This window comes from Clytia hemisphaerica, unplaced genomic scaffold (assembly GCF_902728285.1).
Source record: "Clytia hemisphaerica strain Z4C2 unplaced genomic scaffold, Clytia hemisphaerica genome assembly, whole genome shotgun sequence".
In the NCBI taxonomy this organism is placed as follows: domain Eukaryota; kingdom Metazoa; phylum Cnidaria; class Hydrozoa; order Leptothecata; family Clytiidae; genus Clytia; species Clytia hemisphaerica.
The window spans coordinates 92,754-109,726 of record NW_027103590.1 but is presented as its reverse complement, the minus strand read 5'-3'; the positions used below and the strand labels follow the sequence as shown (position 1 = coordinate 109,726).

At 35.2% G+C, this 16,973-nt stretch overlaps 1 protein-coding gene across 2 annotated transcripts in view; it reads left to right on the top strand.

Moving 5' to 3' along the window:
• The window catches only part of LOC136801508 (uncharacterized), a 59,888-nt gene extending 45,376 nt beyond the window's left edge, over window positions 1–14,512 (top strand). The window contains exons 3-15 of one of the 2 annotated variants that reach the window (XM_067058146.1): window positions 6,357–6,488; window positions 6,949–6,970; window positions 7,458–7,527; window positions 8,082–8,191; window positions 8,783–9,064; window positions 9,382–9,493; window positions 9,908–10,049; window positions 10,360–10,476; window positions 11,553–11,632; window positions 12,152–12,316; window positions 12,923–13,001; window positions 13,290–13,339; window positions 14,261–14,512. In XM_067058146.1, coding sequence (XP_066914247.1) covers window positions 6,416–6,488; window positions 6,949–6,970; window positions 7,458–7,527; window positions 8,082–8,191; window positions 8,783–9,064; window positions 9,382–9,493; window positions 9,908–10,049; window positions 10,360–10,476; window positions 11,553–11,632; window positions 12,152–12,316; window positions 12,923–13,001; window positions 13,290–13,339; window positions 14,261–14,332 — 1,374 coding nt within the window. In that variant the 5' untranslated portion in view covers window positions 6,357–6,415 and the 3' untranslated portion in view covers window positions 14,333–14,512. The remainder of the gene's footprint in view (window positions 1–6,356; window positions 6,489–6,948; window positions 6,971–7,457; window positions 7,528–8,081; window positions 8,192–8,782; window positions 9,065–9,381; window positions 9,494–9,907; window positions 10,050–10,359; window positions 10,477–11,552; window positions 11,633–12,151; window positions 12,317–12,922; window positions 13,002–13,289; window positions 13,340–14,260) is intronic. The other variant, XM_067058145.1, reaches the window with a different exon arrangement.
• Window positions 14,513–16,973: the final 2,461 nt, after the last annotated feature.

Sequence of the window (16,973 nt, the reverse complement as noted above, 5' to 3'; positions counted from 1 at the left end):
CTGTAATCATTTTCGAGTGTTTACATAGACATTTGTATCAGGATATTATGTGATCTGATATAACGCGTCACAGCAATGATTCCGGTCATGGACACAATGTTCAACATTTGGCGTGGATTTTCGGATTTCCAGGGAAATTTCTTGACCGCCACACGCCTTGAAAAATACGCTGGTAGCTGGACAGCTGCGCCCGGTTGCTCAAAAGTGGATTAGCGGTCGATTAGCTTAATCTCCCTCAAGCGTTTGGTCGGCTGCAACCTTTTTCTATACACGTTTTATTTAAATAACGCCAAGAAGTTGTGAAGCCTAATCTTAACCTTTCGGTTTTAAGTCTTGAATTTTGTTCTAAAAATGCTCTTAATTTCAGCATTTCATGAGTATTTTGGTCTAACTTCGTATAAGAAACTGCCTGCAAAACTTTAATATGTTCTTAGGATGTTCTTAGATTTTTAGCCTCGAAGCTTTATGCTGTTATATTTTTTTACTTTTGTAAAAAATTGTCTATATTAGGAAACAACATACTATGTACAACAACGGGAGCTTCTTAGAGATTTTGGTCGACCTTCCTAAGCCTGCAAAGCCTTAAAATATCCTTAAACTTTTTATCTCGAAGCTTTGTTCTATATTTGTTCTTATATAAAATTTTTGTACCCCGGGAAACAAACAGTCTACTTTTTCAGCCAGTATACCTGAAAGAAACAATTTAAGCTTCTAAAGAAATGTCAGTCGAAAGTTTCCCTGAGACAGAGAAGGTTTGACACAACAGTACATGCAGCAATTGTTTTGAACTACATGTTTTTTTATAAGCAAGTGTCTATCCCCATATCAGGCTCGCATTATGCTTAGTACTCCATTGTTCTCAAGCAATAGATCCATTGTTTAGGTAGCAAAAACTGAGCTTGCATATGCTTATAAACGTTATGCTTATAAAAGAAAAAACATGTATAATATTTAGAGAGCTGTCTTACACGTTCTTATAATGGACAACATATGTAAAAACATATTATGTAAGGCTTCGACCAAAAATTTAAGAACTTACTAAGAGTATTGTACATTCTAAGGCTTTGTGAGCTCTAGAAAATGCATTTTCTTGGAAAACTACACCTATATTTAATGCTAGATATAAGAATATTTTAAGAACACCCGAAATGCTTTTGACGTTCTTATAAAAAAAGACGTGTTATGTCAATGCACGTTGAATCATCGAAAATTTTAATTACTTACAGATGGTTCTAGATCAAAAGAATCTCTTTAAATGTGTTCAATCTCTGTCTGTTAAGCGTTTCAATATGTGCTGACTCATCAAAATTCTCAGCTATATCTTTCAATATTTATTTTCATTTTTATAATGTGTGTTATAATATGATGATGATTTTTTTGCACGGCAAGAGATTGTTATTGAAAACTGTCTTTAATATGTTTGTGAAAAACTGGCTATAATGTGGAGAAACTTGTTTTATTTATGACTATTTTGACTTGACTAGATGGTTGAAATGTTTGGCGTGTGTTAAATCCACTTTAAAGTGATGTTGACGAGAATTGTTGGTTGGTTGAAAGCCTTTTGAATTATCTGGTATGAGTTTCGACTCTATTGGAAGCACTAGATTCAATCCTTCATTTCTAGTCTTGGTAAATGTCGAGATTTCTTCGGGCTTTCAAGTCACGGATCTTAGAGCCCTGGATACACAACTAGTTTTCTTGGATCTACGTTGGAAAGATGTCTTTGAGTAGAAAACCGATCTGTCTTCCATTCAGACATTTCAGCTAAAAACTAGATTTCATTTTGCACACCCTTGTCAAAGACACTGTAAAGCTCTCTCTGATAAGAAAAGTTGGCAAAATAATTTCCCTCAATGGAATGGATACCCTGAGATATCAACCCAACTGGGAAATAGCCATAAGATGTACAGGGGTGTAACTGTTTTTTGGACCTACCCCGGTGGGGTAGAGGTCCTATAAATTAACCGATGTCCGTCTGTCCGTTCGTTCGTCCGTTCGTTCGTCCGTTCGTCCGTCTGTTACCAGCTTTTCTCAGGATTGGCTCATTAGTTTTTTCTGATTTTTGGCACAATGATGCAAAATGGCAATGCCCAAAATGTGACGGAGCCCGATTTTGGGAAAAAAATTTTCTCCGGCCGAAAATGCCGGAAATATGCCGGAAAAACTGGTTTTTTGGCATTTTCTCGAGATTTTATCATTAGTTTTTTCTGATTTTTTGCTCAAAGATGCGTATTAACAATGCCCAAAATATGGCCGAGTCCGATTTTTGAGAAAAAATTTTTTCCGGCTTAAAATGCCGGAAAAATGCCGGAAATCGCCGTTTTTGCAGATTTTCATTGGCTTTTTTTTCCTTATAATTGATTGTTTTTTTTCATTCAAAAACATTATTAATAGCAATGCCCACCATCAAGCATGTTTTAATTTTTCAATAAAATTGATTTTTGAAGCCGGAACTATTTAAAAATCGCCGGAAACAGCCTATTTTCGCCGGAAATACAGTATTTTTTGAATTTCTCGAGCTGTACTTTATATTTTTTTATGAAATTTTGCACATTGATGCAAAATGACAATACCTAAAATGTGACGGAGCCCGATTTTCGAAAAACATTTTTTCTGGCCGAAAATGCCGGAAATATGCCGGAAAAACCGTTTTTTTGGCAATTTCTCGAGATTTCATCATTAGTTTTTTCTGATTTTTTGCACATAGATGCGTAATAGCAATGCCCAAAACATGGCTGAGTTCGATTTTTGAGAAAAATTCTATTCTTGCCGAAAATGCCAGAAATATACCGGAAATCGCCGTTTTTGCAGATTTTCATTGGACTTTTTCCTATTATTTCTTTGTTTTTGCACGCAAAGTTATTATTGATAACAATGCCAACCATCAAGCATGGTTCAATTGTCAATAAAATTGATTTTTGATGCCGGACTTTCTAAAAATCGCCGGAACAGCCGAATATCGCCGGAAAAACGATTTTTCTTGAATTTCTCGAGCTGTACTTTATATTTTTTCATGAAATTTTGCAGACTGATGAAAAACGGCAATACCTAAAATGTGACGGAGCCTGATTTTTGAAGGAAAAAAATTTCGGCCAAAAATGCCGATAATATGCCGTCAAAACTGGTTTGTTGCCATTTTCTCGAGATTTCATTAATCGTTTTTCCCGATTTTTGCATGAAGATGTGTCCTAAGTGTGGCCGATTCGGATTTTTGAGAATCATGTTTTCCGGCTGAAAATTCCGGAAGTGTGCCGGAAATCGCCGTTTTCGCAGATTTGAATTGGGCTTTTTCCATATATTTCTTTGTTTTTTCACTTAAAAAAATTATTGATAACAATGACACCATCAAGCATGATTCAATTGTCAACAAAACTTTTGCAAATTTGCAACCGGAACTTTCTATTTCTTTTTTCCCTAAACCCCTCCCCCCATCAAATATCAATGATGAAATTTAATGCATTTTCGCTAACTGCTATATTTTCTTAATGATTGTTTTTCTCCTTATTGCTATCTAAGTTTCATCATCAGGTAGGTCCATTCAGCATATTGCTTGTTTTCTTTCTTGTTGTGCTGTATGTAAATCACGTTTTTATCTTGTTGCTCGATGAATCTCTCTTAGGAACTTTGAAACATGTACCAGGCTTTCAAAATATAACCTTTATGACCCCTTGTACGAGAGTTTTGAAAATCACGTTTTTATCGACCTATGGAATGTTTTAATAGCTTTAGTGACGATTTCAGATTTTAAATGTTATAATAAATATTATCAATTCATTATAACACCGTCATTTTTGTTTAATCTGACTCCATGACCTACTTGCCTGTAGTTGCTCGTATTTGTAGATGATTTTCTTCCAAATTCACTTGAAGAAACAGTATAACTGTCATTGACGAGGCCGAAATTTTTTTGAAATCTTGCAGGAGGGTCTAGATGGAATCGTTGATTTATTTTTAATGTTCAGCATTGAGTAAATGAAAAAGTTGAACTTCACTTTTTGCTATTCTAATGCAATGAATGAATTGAGATTTCTTAGGGCTCCTTACACATGTCATTTTTGATCACTTACACAAAATATTTGAAAAATATTTGAAAGATTTTCAGGCAAAAATTGCATAAAATTTTCATTAAATCGTTGAACTGACGCGAAATTTTATTTCGGGCTCATGCCTTGGAGGGTCAAATATGTCAAATATCGATCAATGGAATTGACATGTGCAAGGATCCCTTTAAAAGGAACTTTGATCATTAATCATTACACAAACTGTCATTTGTATGACAGTGTATATCTCGAACACTCGTGGGCAGTCAATGGGCCTCTTTCAAAAGAAAACTGTTTGATGAGAAAGTAGTCTATTTATGGGAAAATAGTTGGTTCGCTTTCCTTTTTTTTGTTCTTGATATTTGATATGTCTTAAGCTTAGCCGTACCAAATCCTGCCTTATTTTTTATAATAGACATTTATAGACAATAGGTTTTGATCGGAGTTTTAAAATTTAGGGCTACTTCAATAAAACGTCGACTACTGATTGAACCACCTCCAAACTTGAATAATGCACGGGTCTTCTTAAAATCCTCTTACTGGTAGTAAGTACCAAGCTAAAACTGTGTGTGGTGTAACATACATTTTCTCTGGAGTGGTTGGTAATAATTTGAGAGGAACTCCTCAACGTATGCAAAAGATTACCAACACATGGTTTTTGAGGAAGTCATTACATCCTAAACTATTCTTGATTGAGACTTTCGAAATTGCCAAATTTGTTTGCTCTCTCTACGGACTAATTGCAATGTCAATATTTTTACTCTCATAATGAAATACAGTGGGGTCTCCTTGACTTCGAACACGCACGAGAAATACGAGAAATTTGTTCGAGTTAAGGAGGTATTCAAGATATAAAAAGGTTAGAGATGAAGAACTTCCACTGTATACCTTGCGAAAGATTTTGACATTTGACTCAAGTCCTTGTCAATGATTTCCAAAGTTTCTCTCGAAGTCGTCGATAAAGTATACACGTTTTTTTTATAAGAACATCCAAAATTTCTGAAGCCCTTGTTATTATCTTTTTTGAGTTTTAAAGCCTAAAAATGTTGTTAACATGTTTTCAAATTTCACCATTTTGTGAGTATTTTGGTCTATTTTCCTAACAAATTGGCTCTTTTAGAGTCTGCAAAGCCTTAAGATGTTCTTAACTTGTTCTTAAGATTTTTGCCATCGAAGCCATATGTTCTTATATAGTTTGCTCTTATAAAAAACGTGTAATGTCATGCGTTACCTTAGTGCTTGATCATTTTGTGGTTTTTTGGTTTTGTTTAATGTTTTGTTTAAGTAACGCTTTTGGTTGTTTATCATAAGTATCTTTAGGGGACTCAAAATTTGATAATTCAATTTTTGGTATTGCGTTTGTGCTGTGTCTCTCTTGTCTTATATTATGATATAGAGCGTAGTTTTGTTTGGAAGATTAAGTTTTGCTCAACGCTTTTGTTTGATGGTATTTAGCTTTAGAAGTTTTTCAGTAGTGTCTTAAATTTTTAGCGAGAGGGGTATAAGGTTAACTACCTTCATTACTTTTGACTGTGTTTCTCTTTTTACATAACATTATGTATGATCCATTTACCCGACGATCGTGTAAACGTGAAACAGCCTGTAGTTTGTTTTGATGTTTGTAGAAAATAAATTTTGATTTTGACATAACGTTATGTGTAACTTTTTGTTTGAAGATCGGAGGGATTTTCAACATTTGGAAGGTCTAGAACGGAATTTTGTCCGACTTTGTCAAGAATTTTCCAACGGGAAGCCTAAACCCCAACCCTTAAAACGTGTCAGGGTTGTCTGACCCGACTGAGGATGTGGCACATTAAAGGCCGACGATCATTTCTCTCCGATGGGAAATTGGCCCGCACCTTTACAGCTTTAGTGTGCGCCAATCCGCCATCGGAATATCAGGAGTTTACTGTTGGAGCCATGACCTGATGGGCGTTTTATGAAAATGAGAAATTTAAGGTTACAATTTCTATCTTTAAAATATATTTGGCGGTAGCGCTTTACTCAGCTAAGCAGTTTCTTTTTCTCACGGTTTTTTTTCTCTAAGCGTGAATTATTTTGACATTTCAATATTTTTAGTCTTCTCTACCATTTATAAAGGTTCGAAAACAATAAAAAGTAACTGAGTTGACTAATAAAGTGCTATACGTCTCCAAAAGAACTCAACCTGCCCAACTTTGGACGTCTCCTGGCAACGTTTTTTTGACTTTGACATACTGTAACGTTTGTTTGAGTGTGCTTTTGATCTTCTAGCTTTAAATGTTGAGTACAACTGACTAAATCATCACCCTCTGAATTCTCTTTCTTCGTTTCCAGGAATCAAAACAAAAACGAAGTCAAATTGAACAACAAAAATATCAAACAGAAATATAAAGATGAAGAAAGTTAATTTATATATTTACGATATCTCCAAAGGGATGGCCAGACAGCTCTCCTTACCACTTATAGGTAGGCTCCTTATATTGACATACAGTTGGAGATCTCCAAATTCGATTTTCAAGAGGAATTTGATTAGTATCGAATAAGGGAGCGTATCGAATGGTAGAGCGTCGTTTATGAGCGTTTGTTGTTGACGGTGACATTCGATATTATCGAATAATATATGTTATGGAATAGTTCAAAGAACATCGAATTAAATAGGGCATGGAATATCGAATTAGAGAGCGTCAACTGTAAGTAAAACATGTAAAGAACCTTTACAAGTCTCAACCATATTTTTATATAGTCTGGAGCGGACTTCAGCCTCAGGTTCGAATGCAGACGATCTAGATAGATCAGACCGTAAGCCGTTAATGGGAAAAAATATAAAAAACAAGACTATTGAATAGTTTACTGTCAAGATATGAAGGGAGTTTAGTCATTTTATTGTAGTAACATATATTTACACTGGTCTTTTCTTCTCTTATAGGAAAACAAATTGATGGAATATGGTACGGACTTTGTCGTGTATAAAACTAACTACAGTAAAACCCTAAAAGTTCTGTTTCATTGAGTGGCTGACTGAAATGTGATACCGTTTTTATTCCTGGGCAGAAAAAGTTTATTTATTAGTTGACCTTGCGATGATTAGTAGTCGCTAGTTGTTGTTGTCCAGTGTAAACATACTCGATATTCTCCAACCCTTTTACCCCCGAAAACTTTGTTTCAATTAGATAATGGGATGATTCCGAGCACTGACATTCATATACCACGAAACATTTTCAGTCTCGACTAAGCAAATAAGTTTTTTAAAGTTGTATTCTAATGGTACCACTACTCATATTGAATTATAGATTGACCCACGTCGAGTAGTGCTACCATTAGGGTACCACTTTCAAGAAACCCCGACCATAGATGGTGGTTATAGCTTGGCCCAGGGTTTATAAACGTCAGTGTCTCCGTTAACTACTTATCTGAATTTATCTCCTTCTCACATAGGCACACGGCAATTGTATGTTTCGGTAAAGAATATTACTTCGGTTCTGATGGGATCACTAATTGTGCGCCGGTAAGTTAACAATATTGAAAAATTCCCTACCTTGAACTTCGAGGGAAACTTATGAAATACGCATGTGGAGATACACAGTTTATTATGAAATACATTATTTAAAATACGAAATTTTTTTATAAAATACACATGTGAATTACGCAGTTTTTATAAGGCATAATTCGAAATGAGCCTAATGATTTTTTAAAGTTTTTGATTTCAAGCCCAAATATTCTTATATGATTCTTAAAATTTTTAAAAGAACAACAATTATTTTTAATTAATGGTCGTTTTATATTAAAATTTTACAAAAGATTTTAACAACACAAGATTGTCTGTACTCGACAAGCTTCTTAATCTGCAACACATACGGAATGAATGTGATGAGAGAAGTCAGACATCACCCCTTTAAAATGCCAAGAATCAACCCTACGTTTTTTGCAATGTTTGACAAACTTTCTCATTCTCCTAGACAGTTATTTTTCAAAGCCTCTCAGTATCATAGAGGTTTTGCATTGTTCTAAATTTTAAACAGTTTAGTTTAACTTTAAATTTTTTCTTTTCTATTTCACAAGTGTGGTACTATACTTGGTCAACCAGACGAAACAGTTTGTCTTGGTGAGACGTCTGTCACCAAAAGAATCTTCCATGAATACTTAGCTGGATTATCGAGAGAAGCTTTCAGGTATGCAAGACTCCAAGGATTTTGGTTGTTTGTTTTTTAGACACAGTTGACTATAATTCAGTCGTTAATTCAAATTCTTCAAATTTGTTCGAATGACAAAGAGATTCGAATTAGAGAGTATTAGTAGAGAGTATTTCAAGACAGTCTCCTCCTGACAGGGACTTAGAATTAGTGCGAATAATAAAAGTTCGAATGACTTAGTGAGAGTCGACACTTTATAAACCATTGTAAATCATGCATCTGTTTCGTTCAAAGAGAATCTTCCAATCTCAAGAGCGGATTCCACAAGTTATTAAATGACAATTTAAAAAGATGAATTTCTTGCAGTTCTTCATTTTACTTTCTTTTGATGTTAGTTGTCTCTGTGTTGATGCGTTTTTCAAATTAGAACATCCAAAAGTCTTCGGTTGTTCTGAACCTAAGTTTTAAGCTTAGAAATGTTCTTAATGTCAGTGTTTTGTGAGTTTTCAGCTGATTTAGAGTCCTTTAGTTTAAAATGTTCTTGTTCTTGTTCTTAATATTTATATTGTTCTCATAATAGTTTGTTCTCACAAAAAACGTGTTAACACGGATATATATTTTTCTTTCTAGACCTGAGCGCTACGATTTATTCCTTCACAATTGTAACACTTTCTCGAACGAAGTTTCGCAATTCTTAACGGGAAAGAAAATCCCATCACACATCACAGACCTCCCACAAGATGTGATGAGCACGCCTTTTGGTGCAATGATCTCACAGTTTATACAAAATGTGCGCGTGCACCCGAGCGCCCTACAGAATGGCGGAGGTCCGCCCACCAACAATGATGCGCCAACTTTACATTTAGAAGACGATGAAGATGAAGAAGCGCCGTACGAAGGAAATCCTGATTAGTGAGTTGTGAAATATTTTAGTCTCAATAACTCGAAATCGCAAAGGGGGGTACTATCTTTGCCGCCCGACGGGGATGTTCCGCTGAGGTCCGAAAAATGGACTCTACGTGGGACTTTTTTTCAAAAAATGTTGCAAAAATTTGCGAAAATTGGACCCTGAATGGGACTAAAATTTGCAGCGGCACCTCCCCGTACCCCCTTTTACCCGAGTACTTCTCCCCGGGCCCATTTAAAAAGGCAACTAAATCCGTGGAATCTGCGAAATCCCCGTGAAATTTTATCCCATGAAAATTACTTCCTTTGTTTCTCCATTACAGTCACCCAATGGAGCCACCACACAAAGACCATTCGGCTTCCGTAACAAGTTACGATGATAAAAACCGCAAGACCAGCCTCAAACCTCACATCTACCCAGTGAACCTCGAAGAAGTATGTATTGTACTTATTTGTTTGATCCTTTAGATCTGTCCAATTTAACTCCGGATGACTCGAAAAAAACTGAACGGCATCCTAAAGTCTTAAAGTCTCAGTTTGGTCTAACTAAAATTTTAAGCTATAATTTTTTTGTTGTTGTAAATATATACGCAAACCCAAGTGAAAAAAATTATCTGTCTCAGAAGGTTGTGAAGAAGATAAACAAACATAACTTTAGTAGCTGCAACCAGCAAATCTTCTCCGCTTGGTCTGCATCCCGGCCAACCTTTACTGATCTTTGCCGAATCCGCTGAGACCCCTATGTAGATCCATTTTAATTTATAATGTTTCAAATAATGTTTAAATTCTTAAATTGTTTTTACTATTTGGAAAGCTCATAACTTTAAGAATCGTATTTCCATCCCATAGCTCGATGACAGTATATCATACTTAAAGAAATGCTTCGATAAATACTCGAAAGATCTCGATAAACTCCGATCGATACTCGAAGAAATCGAATTCGATTTTGGAAGCGAAGAAGATGTTAGATACGATATAACTGATACGCTAAGTGAGTATTTTGATTTTTTTTGGGTATGATACTTTCGATATTTCGTTTGCTTAATTTTAGTCAACTACTTTTCTGCTACAGTTTCAATGGAATATACTAGAGTTTATTTTGAAAAGTCACCAAGGTGACACAGTTCACTAGCCTGCCTTTGGTGTCATATATATTTAGCCATACCGTGATAATTTTCTGTTCATTAAAAAATATTATCTGATATTTCACCCTCCCCCTCCGATCAGGTTCATGGCTTCCTTTAAAGTTTCATTACCCGCAACTAACGTTTTGATTTTAACAAATACTCTTACTTTTTCAGGTTGTCTATGTAAAGAACTACAAACTCGGAACCCAGACCCCAAAGCATTCAAAGCTGTTCTAGTCACATTAAAAGCATCTGCATTAAATTTATCAAAAATATTCAAATACGCAGAAGGTTTGTAAAACTTTTACTGTGCCCTTTCGAAAGAGTTTTTAAGATAAACAATATTACAGGACATTGTCTGTTTTCGAGAAATGCCTTAAAATGGGTTGTTCCATTAAAAAAACATATAGGGGGGGGGGTCAAAACTTTTCAAGTCAAAAAAGATTATTGAGAATGTGTCGATACCTCCATGGAAAATGACGAAATTTGAAAAAGTACCCTTCGAAAGATTATTTTCATACCTTTTAGTGAGGGTGGATGAACTGAAATCAGTCTTTTACCCCGTGGAAATTTTAGAATTACTTTTTACCCCTTGGAAAAATGAAAAAAGACCCCTTAGAAATTTTTCTCGGATTACCTTTGGAAATGTTCGTCCACCCCCTGTATGGATATAAAATGGAATGGCCCAATTTGCACTGTATTTCGAATGACAGTCTGAACCTAGCATTTTTTTTGTGTTCCGGTTTTACATTTCTCGTCATTTCTGGTCGTGAATGTTACTTACAATACAACTTTTGTAAAACTTTTAAAAATCACGTGGACCGCGCAACTTAAGTAAGAAATAAGTGGCTTTATTGAATCTTACATACATAGGGGCCATCCATTTACGTACGCAATGACGGGGAAAACGGGGGGTTAGTGAAAGCGTACGTCTATTGGGCTTTTCCAGAAAAAAACCGTATACCCCCTGTTGAGGAGGTCCATCCCTCTGTGGCTGGAAAGGCTGTAACCCCCTGGAATTCCAGGCAATTTCAGGTTTAAACCCCCCTCTGGAATTCTGAATTTTAGTAGGATTTAAAAAGCTACCCCCATGGAATTCCAGTTATTTTTGACCGATTTTTGTATCTCCCACTTATCAAACCTTACCTCCTTGGAACGGAAATGGACCTCCTCAACAGGGGGTATACGGTTTTTTTCTGGAAAAGCCCATTGTTTGAATGACGTCTCTGCGTACATGGGGGAAATGGTGTAAAATATTTTGAAAATTTTGCGTGTACGTTCTTTATGAATGACCCAATAATAGAATCGACTCCAGTCCTCGGCTATACCTTATTGGTTTAAAATATAGTTTTACCTTCTTCTCTTAGGCGACGAAATAGTACTAATGGTGATAAATAAATTACAACATGGACCAGCAAACGATGTCAAACTACTTAGGATACAATTTGTAAGTATCATATGTACAGGTGTCCTAGCGGGTTGGCCCCCCTCTTGAAATAGCAAAAAAAACTCCACAAAGTGTTTAAAAGGTTATTCCTCTGAAAAATTAAGATTTTCTTTGTCCCCTCCCCCTATTTATTGGACATATTAAAACCTAAATATTTAACCCCCCCCCATTATTAATCTACCCTCTCAAATTTCGAAAATTATTTTCTGGCTCCCCCTCTCTCCCTTTTGAAAGGGGGGAGTAGGATACTATGTATCTGTTCATACATTATTAAGAAGATATATCTTGACGTTTTTAGGACCCATATAGAGATTTCTTCCCATCTTTTTGCTCTAATCCTTTGGGATGAAGGGTTTTCGAATTTAGTAATTTTTGAACCCTTTTTAAGAGAGTGGATTGGTTTTTGTAGGCCTTATAGTTTTTTTTAGAACTTTACGCTTATCTTTTACCTAAATGATTCACATCTGACATGTGATTAACAATTAATTGTTACATTACATTTTCACTTTTTACTTTCAGTTAGCAAACCTACTCAGTGTATACGAACTACGTAATCATCTACTGGCTATCGATTCTATGCTTCGGATACTGGTCAATCTCACTGTTTCAAGTATTCTCGATGGACCAGGTCCCTTTGTCAGAGAAGCTGGATGTTGTCTCGCCTATTCACTCTCAATTGTAAAGGTAACTGTTGTCTACACTTAGAATATATATAGGTCGGTCTGGCGATAAAAGAAGCATGCCAAAGAGAGGTATCAATTCAACGTCTACACTAGTTTAAGCTAAGTTCTAACCATAAACATGAGCATTAACGCGAATTCATATTAAAAAGGACACGGTTAGTTACCAAACCCCTATATTTTTTCGTGGAGCACCCACTATCTACAAAAAAAACAAGAACCTTTCGAAGGGTTCGAATGTTTATGAGCACCATTTGAGCTATCTTTTTTCCCTTGTTGTTACCACTGACCACTAAAAGCCCAAGACAAAGATACATTAACCAATTTTGATCTGAGATCTTTAGAAAGTGGTATACGCAAAGAAGCCATTGTATTTTTAAAGATATTCAATGTCAAACGGCAAAACATCATCAAAAGTCTTCAAGAATAAAAACAGATCTAGCGTTCTCGATGCCTTTACCCTACTATTGAGTAGTGCTACCATTAGGCTACCACTTACAAAAAAACTCCGATCAAAGATTAGCTTATGCGGGATGGAGAAACTTTACCCAGGGTATATATGAAGCTCAGTGCGTGTTAGGCGTTTAAACTTTCCCATCTCTTCCACCAGATCAACGATGATCACGCCTTCGAATTATCGTCAGCTCTCCTACACGTTGTCGCTGAACTCTCCTATAACTCCAAAGCTCGTAAGTCACTGGTTTTTCGAATTGTTATTGTTTGTTCTTTTTGTAAGTCGATTGGATTTGAGGTGCGTGTTCAGTCATTTTACCAACAATGTATCATAACTGACTCGATCAATTTATGCACAATTTTGAATTTCAACCCGTTGGTGCATTAAAACCCTTTTTACTGAAAAGTGTTCGGAAAACTTTATAATATAAATAACAGCAAATCTGCGAGGAAAAAAATACGGTATTTATAAAAGCTTTCACACACAAATGATGCTTATCCTTGTTTTTCATTTGATTTGGCAGGTGAATACAGTATCGCTGCACTACAAAATTTCACCAAAAAGTTTGACCAGGTAAAAGCTCTATATCTTTACAATTTGTTGAATATTTCACAAAAAGAATGAAAAAGGCCAGGGGGGGTCCATGTACAAAACAACGGCATGTATCAGTACTTTGTGGCAAATTTCGATTTTAGACACCACTCCACCCCTATAGTAAAAAAACTGCAAAATACTATCCAGCAAACTCCCAAATATACTCCAATACACCCTGTTTAGTACAGAATACTATCCAGCAAACTCAACACTCAAACCCCAAAAAACCTCATGTATATTACACAGATGCTAAGCAGATAATACGAATTTATACCAAACAGCAAAAAAAAATTCAAAACACCCACCCACCCCATGATACATGCCGCTTTCTTGTACATAGACCCCCCCGCCCTGAAAAGGCTCCAGTTTTATGGTACGGAATTTACGGAGCTCTACAGGTCACCCAAAATCTAAGACCAGCCTAGTCTGTCTTGTTCTTTTCTGTTTTATATCAGATTTTTGAACAAAATATCCGAATTCCCACAAAATTGCAACAACAGGGTCGGCTAGTAAGCCTGTTAGACGAAAACCGCTTTCTAATTGCGCCTATCAACCCTTAAAGCGTAAGGTAACTTGGTAAGAGTTTACCAGGAAGAAATGAATTTTGGCATCATTTTCCTGATAAACTCCAACCCATTCTCCTCGCACTTTTAGGGTTTACAGGTGAATATAGAGAACTATGAAGTTCTCATTGCTCTAATTTTAATCATACAATGGATTCTCCATAACTCGAACACTTAGTTTATTTGTTCGACTTAAGTTTGAGTTAAATTTCGAGTTATAGAGGGACCATAAAAGCATTGTTGACTGAAGGGACCATAAAAATTGTTCGAGTTATAGAGGTTCGAGTTAAAGAGAATCAACTGTACCTTCATTGTAATGACCGATTTTGGTTCACAGGTAGCAGAATTGGCACAGATGATCGTCCCAGATGTTTACGCCAGTGAACTTGAATCACCCATTTCTGTCTGAGGTGTGAATACATCGAATGAAATGGAGAAAAAGAGATTGAGTATACTGAACATAGACCGATGGAAAGCTGTTCTTAATAATTGCTCAAAGTAGTGCTTTCATTACCACCGGCTATTATGTATGGATAATGTAGGGATATTACTTTGCCAAAGAACGAAAGAAAATGATGAAAAGGATGACAAGCAAAAAAGAAAGATCAAAGGAGCTTTTACAATCCTGTTTTTTGCAGAGACAATTGATTTTGTGTCTATTACATCAGATACTTTGTTGGAAAATATTTGGTCAAAGTCAACACTGGACGACCCTCTTATATCAGATGAGATATTTTATGAATCGTGCAAGTGCCAAAAATAATTATAGTGAGATTTTATCACGGCGCCCCCTCCCTCCTTCAACCGCCCTACCCTAACCTTTACCCATCTGCCCATCTTTTCTCATCTCTTTACTTCTCCCTGTTTTTAAATCCCTATCTGACCCATTCTTTTTTTGCTTTTATTCTTTTATTGTCTTGATACATGTGACTGCGAAATAATTTAGCAGTCCCTATTAGTAGTACCCTTAATAAACATTATTGGTATATTATTGAAATTTAATACGTTTCCTATGGAAAATTATTGGCCCAATTATTTTCGAGGATAATCTTCACTAGAATGGCTTGATTTTTATATTTTGGCCTCGAAAGAGAGAGCAGGGTGTATTCGTTGCCTTGAAAGTATCCCATTTTTAGAAATTTTGAATATCAAAATTCTATACTATTCGCTATTAGGCTGTGGTCGTTACACAATAGTAGACATTTAAGGATAGTGTATATTTGCTGCCTACCTCTAAGGCATTAGCTCGTGGGAGGTCGTTCAAGTGAATAAAGTAATATTTTTACCCCCCTTTTTCTGGACGGAACTGTGACATTGTTTTCTGTACATGTGATTTTTTTATAAGCCTCCTGAAGTTTTAAGCCTAAGAATCTTCCTAACTTGTTCTGAAGATTTTAGCCATCAAAAGCTAAAAATTATAAATATTGTTCTTATCTGAAAACATGTTAGCAGGTGTTTTTTTATCATACCCTGTTTTGATGTGGTTTTTCAAAGTCAACGTAAAAAAAACCATGATAGATCGCTTGTTGTGATAAAGTTTAAATTTAACTCAAATTTTATTTCTTTTGCGCACGAAGACTTATCTTAAAACCACGATTGATGCAAAGAACCCTGATTTTAAATATTGTAATTTTACAAGCGTTTTCTTGGTGTCATGATTGCTATTACCAATGCGCTTTCTCATGTACGGTATGCATTTTTTGTCCATTTTTTAGTTTACATTTTTAAAAGATTTTATTTTTTCGTTTTTTTTCTTCTTGCATTTGTCTCTATTGAATTATGATATAATTTTATCATAATGTAATGTTCCAAAAGAATTTATTATTTATTACTTTCAATTATTTTCGGATCATATACAGTGTGTCCGGGAAAAAAACGGGACAGAATTTATGTATGATTAAAATCGTCATTATTTATTCCAAAACCGTCACCTTAGGAATTAAAGGGATAATCAGATGGTTCGAGATATTTTGTCTGTAAATTACTTCAAATGTTCTGAGCGAAACCTCCAAATCTTTTTGTCCAACTCTTTTCATGCTAAAGATTTCAACCTATCTGATTATCCCTTTAAATATCTTTTGATTGGGTTAATTTAACTACTGAATTTGTCCTATTTTAGATAAATTCAAACTCAGTAAGATAAATGATTTTCGAGGATTTTACTTCGTATGAATTCTGTTCGGACATTCAATGTGTCCGGTTAATAGGCAACAAAAAATATTCATTTTTGCTGTTTTCCCCATTCTTTATTGTAAATATTCATAAAAAGATTTTATGTTTGAACTTTTATGTTGTATTTTTTTTAATTCTAATTTTATGTTGTGTTTGAAATGTTATGAAAAAGTTTGAAAAATAAAAGCCTAAAATAATTTTTGGTATTCGATATAGGCGTGTTATTTTTTAAGGGTAGGCTCGGTTCTTCTATATTTTTTTCGTGATTTATAGACTTAAATGTTCTTACATAAAAAATCTGCATTTTATTTTATTTATTGAAAATTAAAGTTCCTTGGAATTAACCCTGAGATTTTTTTTCGAAACATTAAAGAGGAAGAAAAATATGATCGAACAAAAAAAGAACCACTTCATAATGTCTTTTATTCATTGAGTTATTCAATCTTTAATTTCTCACAATTTTGACTCTACAATGGAGAAAAACTTCCCCTCTGTTGATTTTGTGACGTCGCATGCGCTCCAACTATTCTTACAGTTACACTCTATTTGGGTGTAAAAGAGATAAAAAACATAAGAAATTAATCTTTTGTAGAGTAGTTATAGCAAAACGTTGAAGAAAAAATACTAGGAGAGTCTAGTTGCAGGTGCAGTGAACTTTCTAACGGTAAAAAGAAACTCAAAAACTGCATTTTAAATCATCATTCACCACTCTTCCCTTGTAAAAAAGAGACACACAGGGCGTATGCTACGTCACATTTTTCGTATCCATAGCAACGCAAGGGAATTTTCAAACAACTCTTATTCCGGATGTAGAAGAGTAAAGCCCTATAACCCTATTCATACTAGGCTTTTAGGGGCGGTTCAGAACTAGGGGGGGG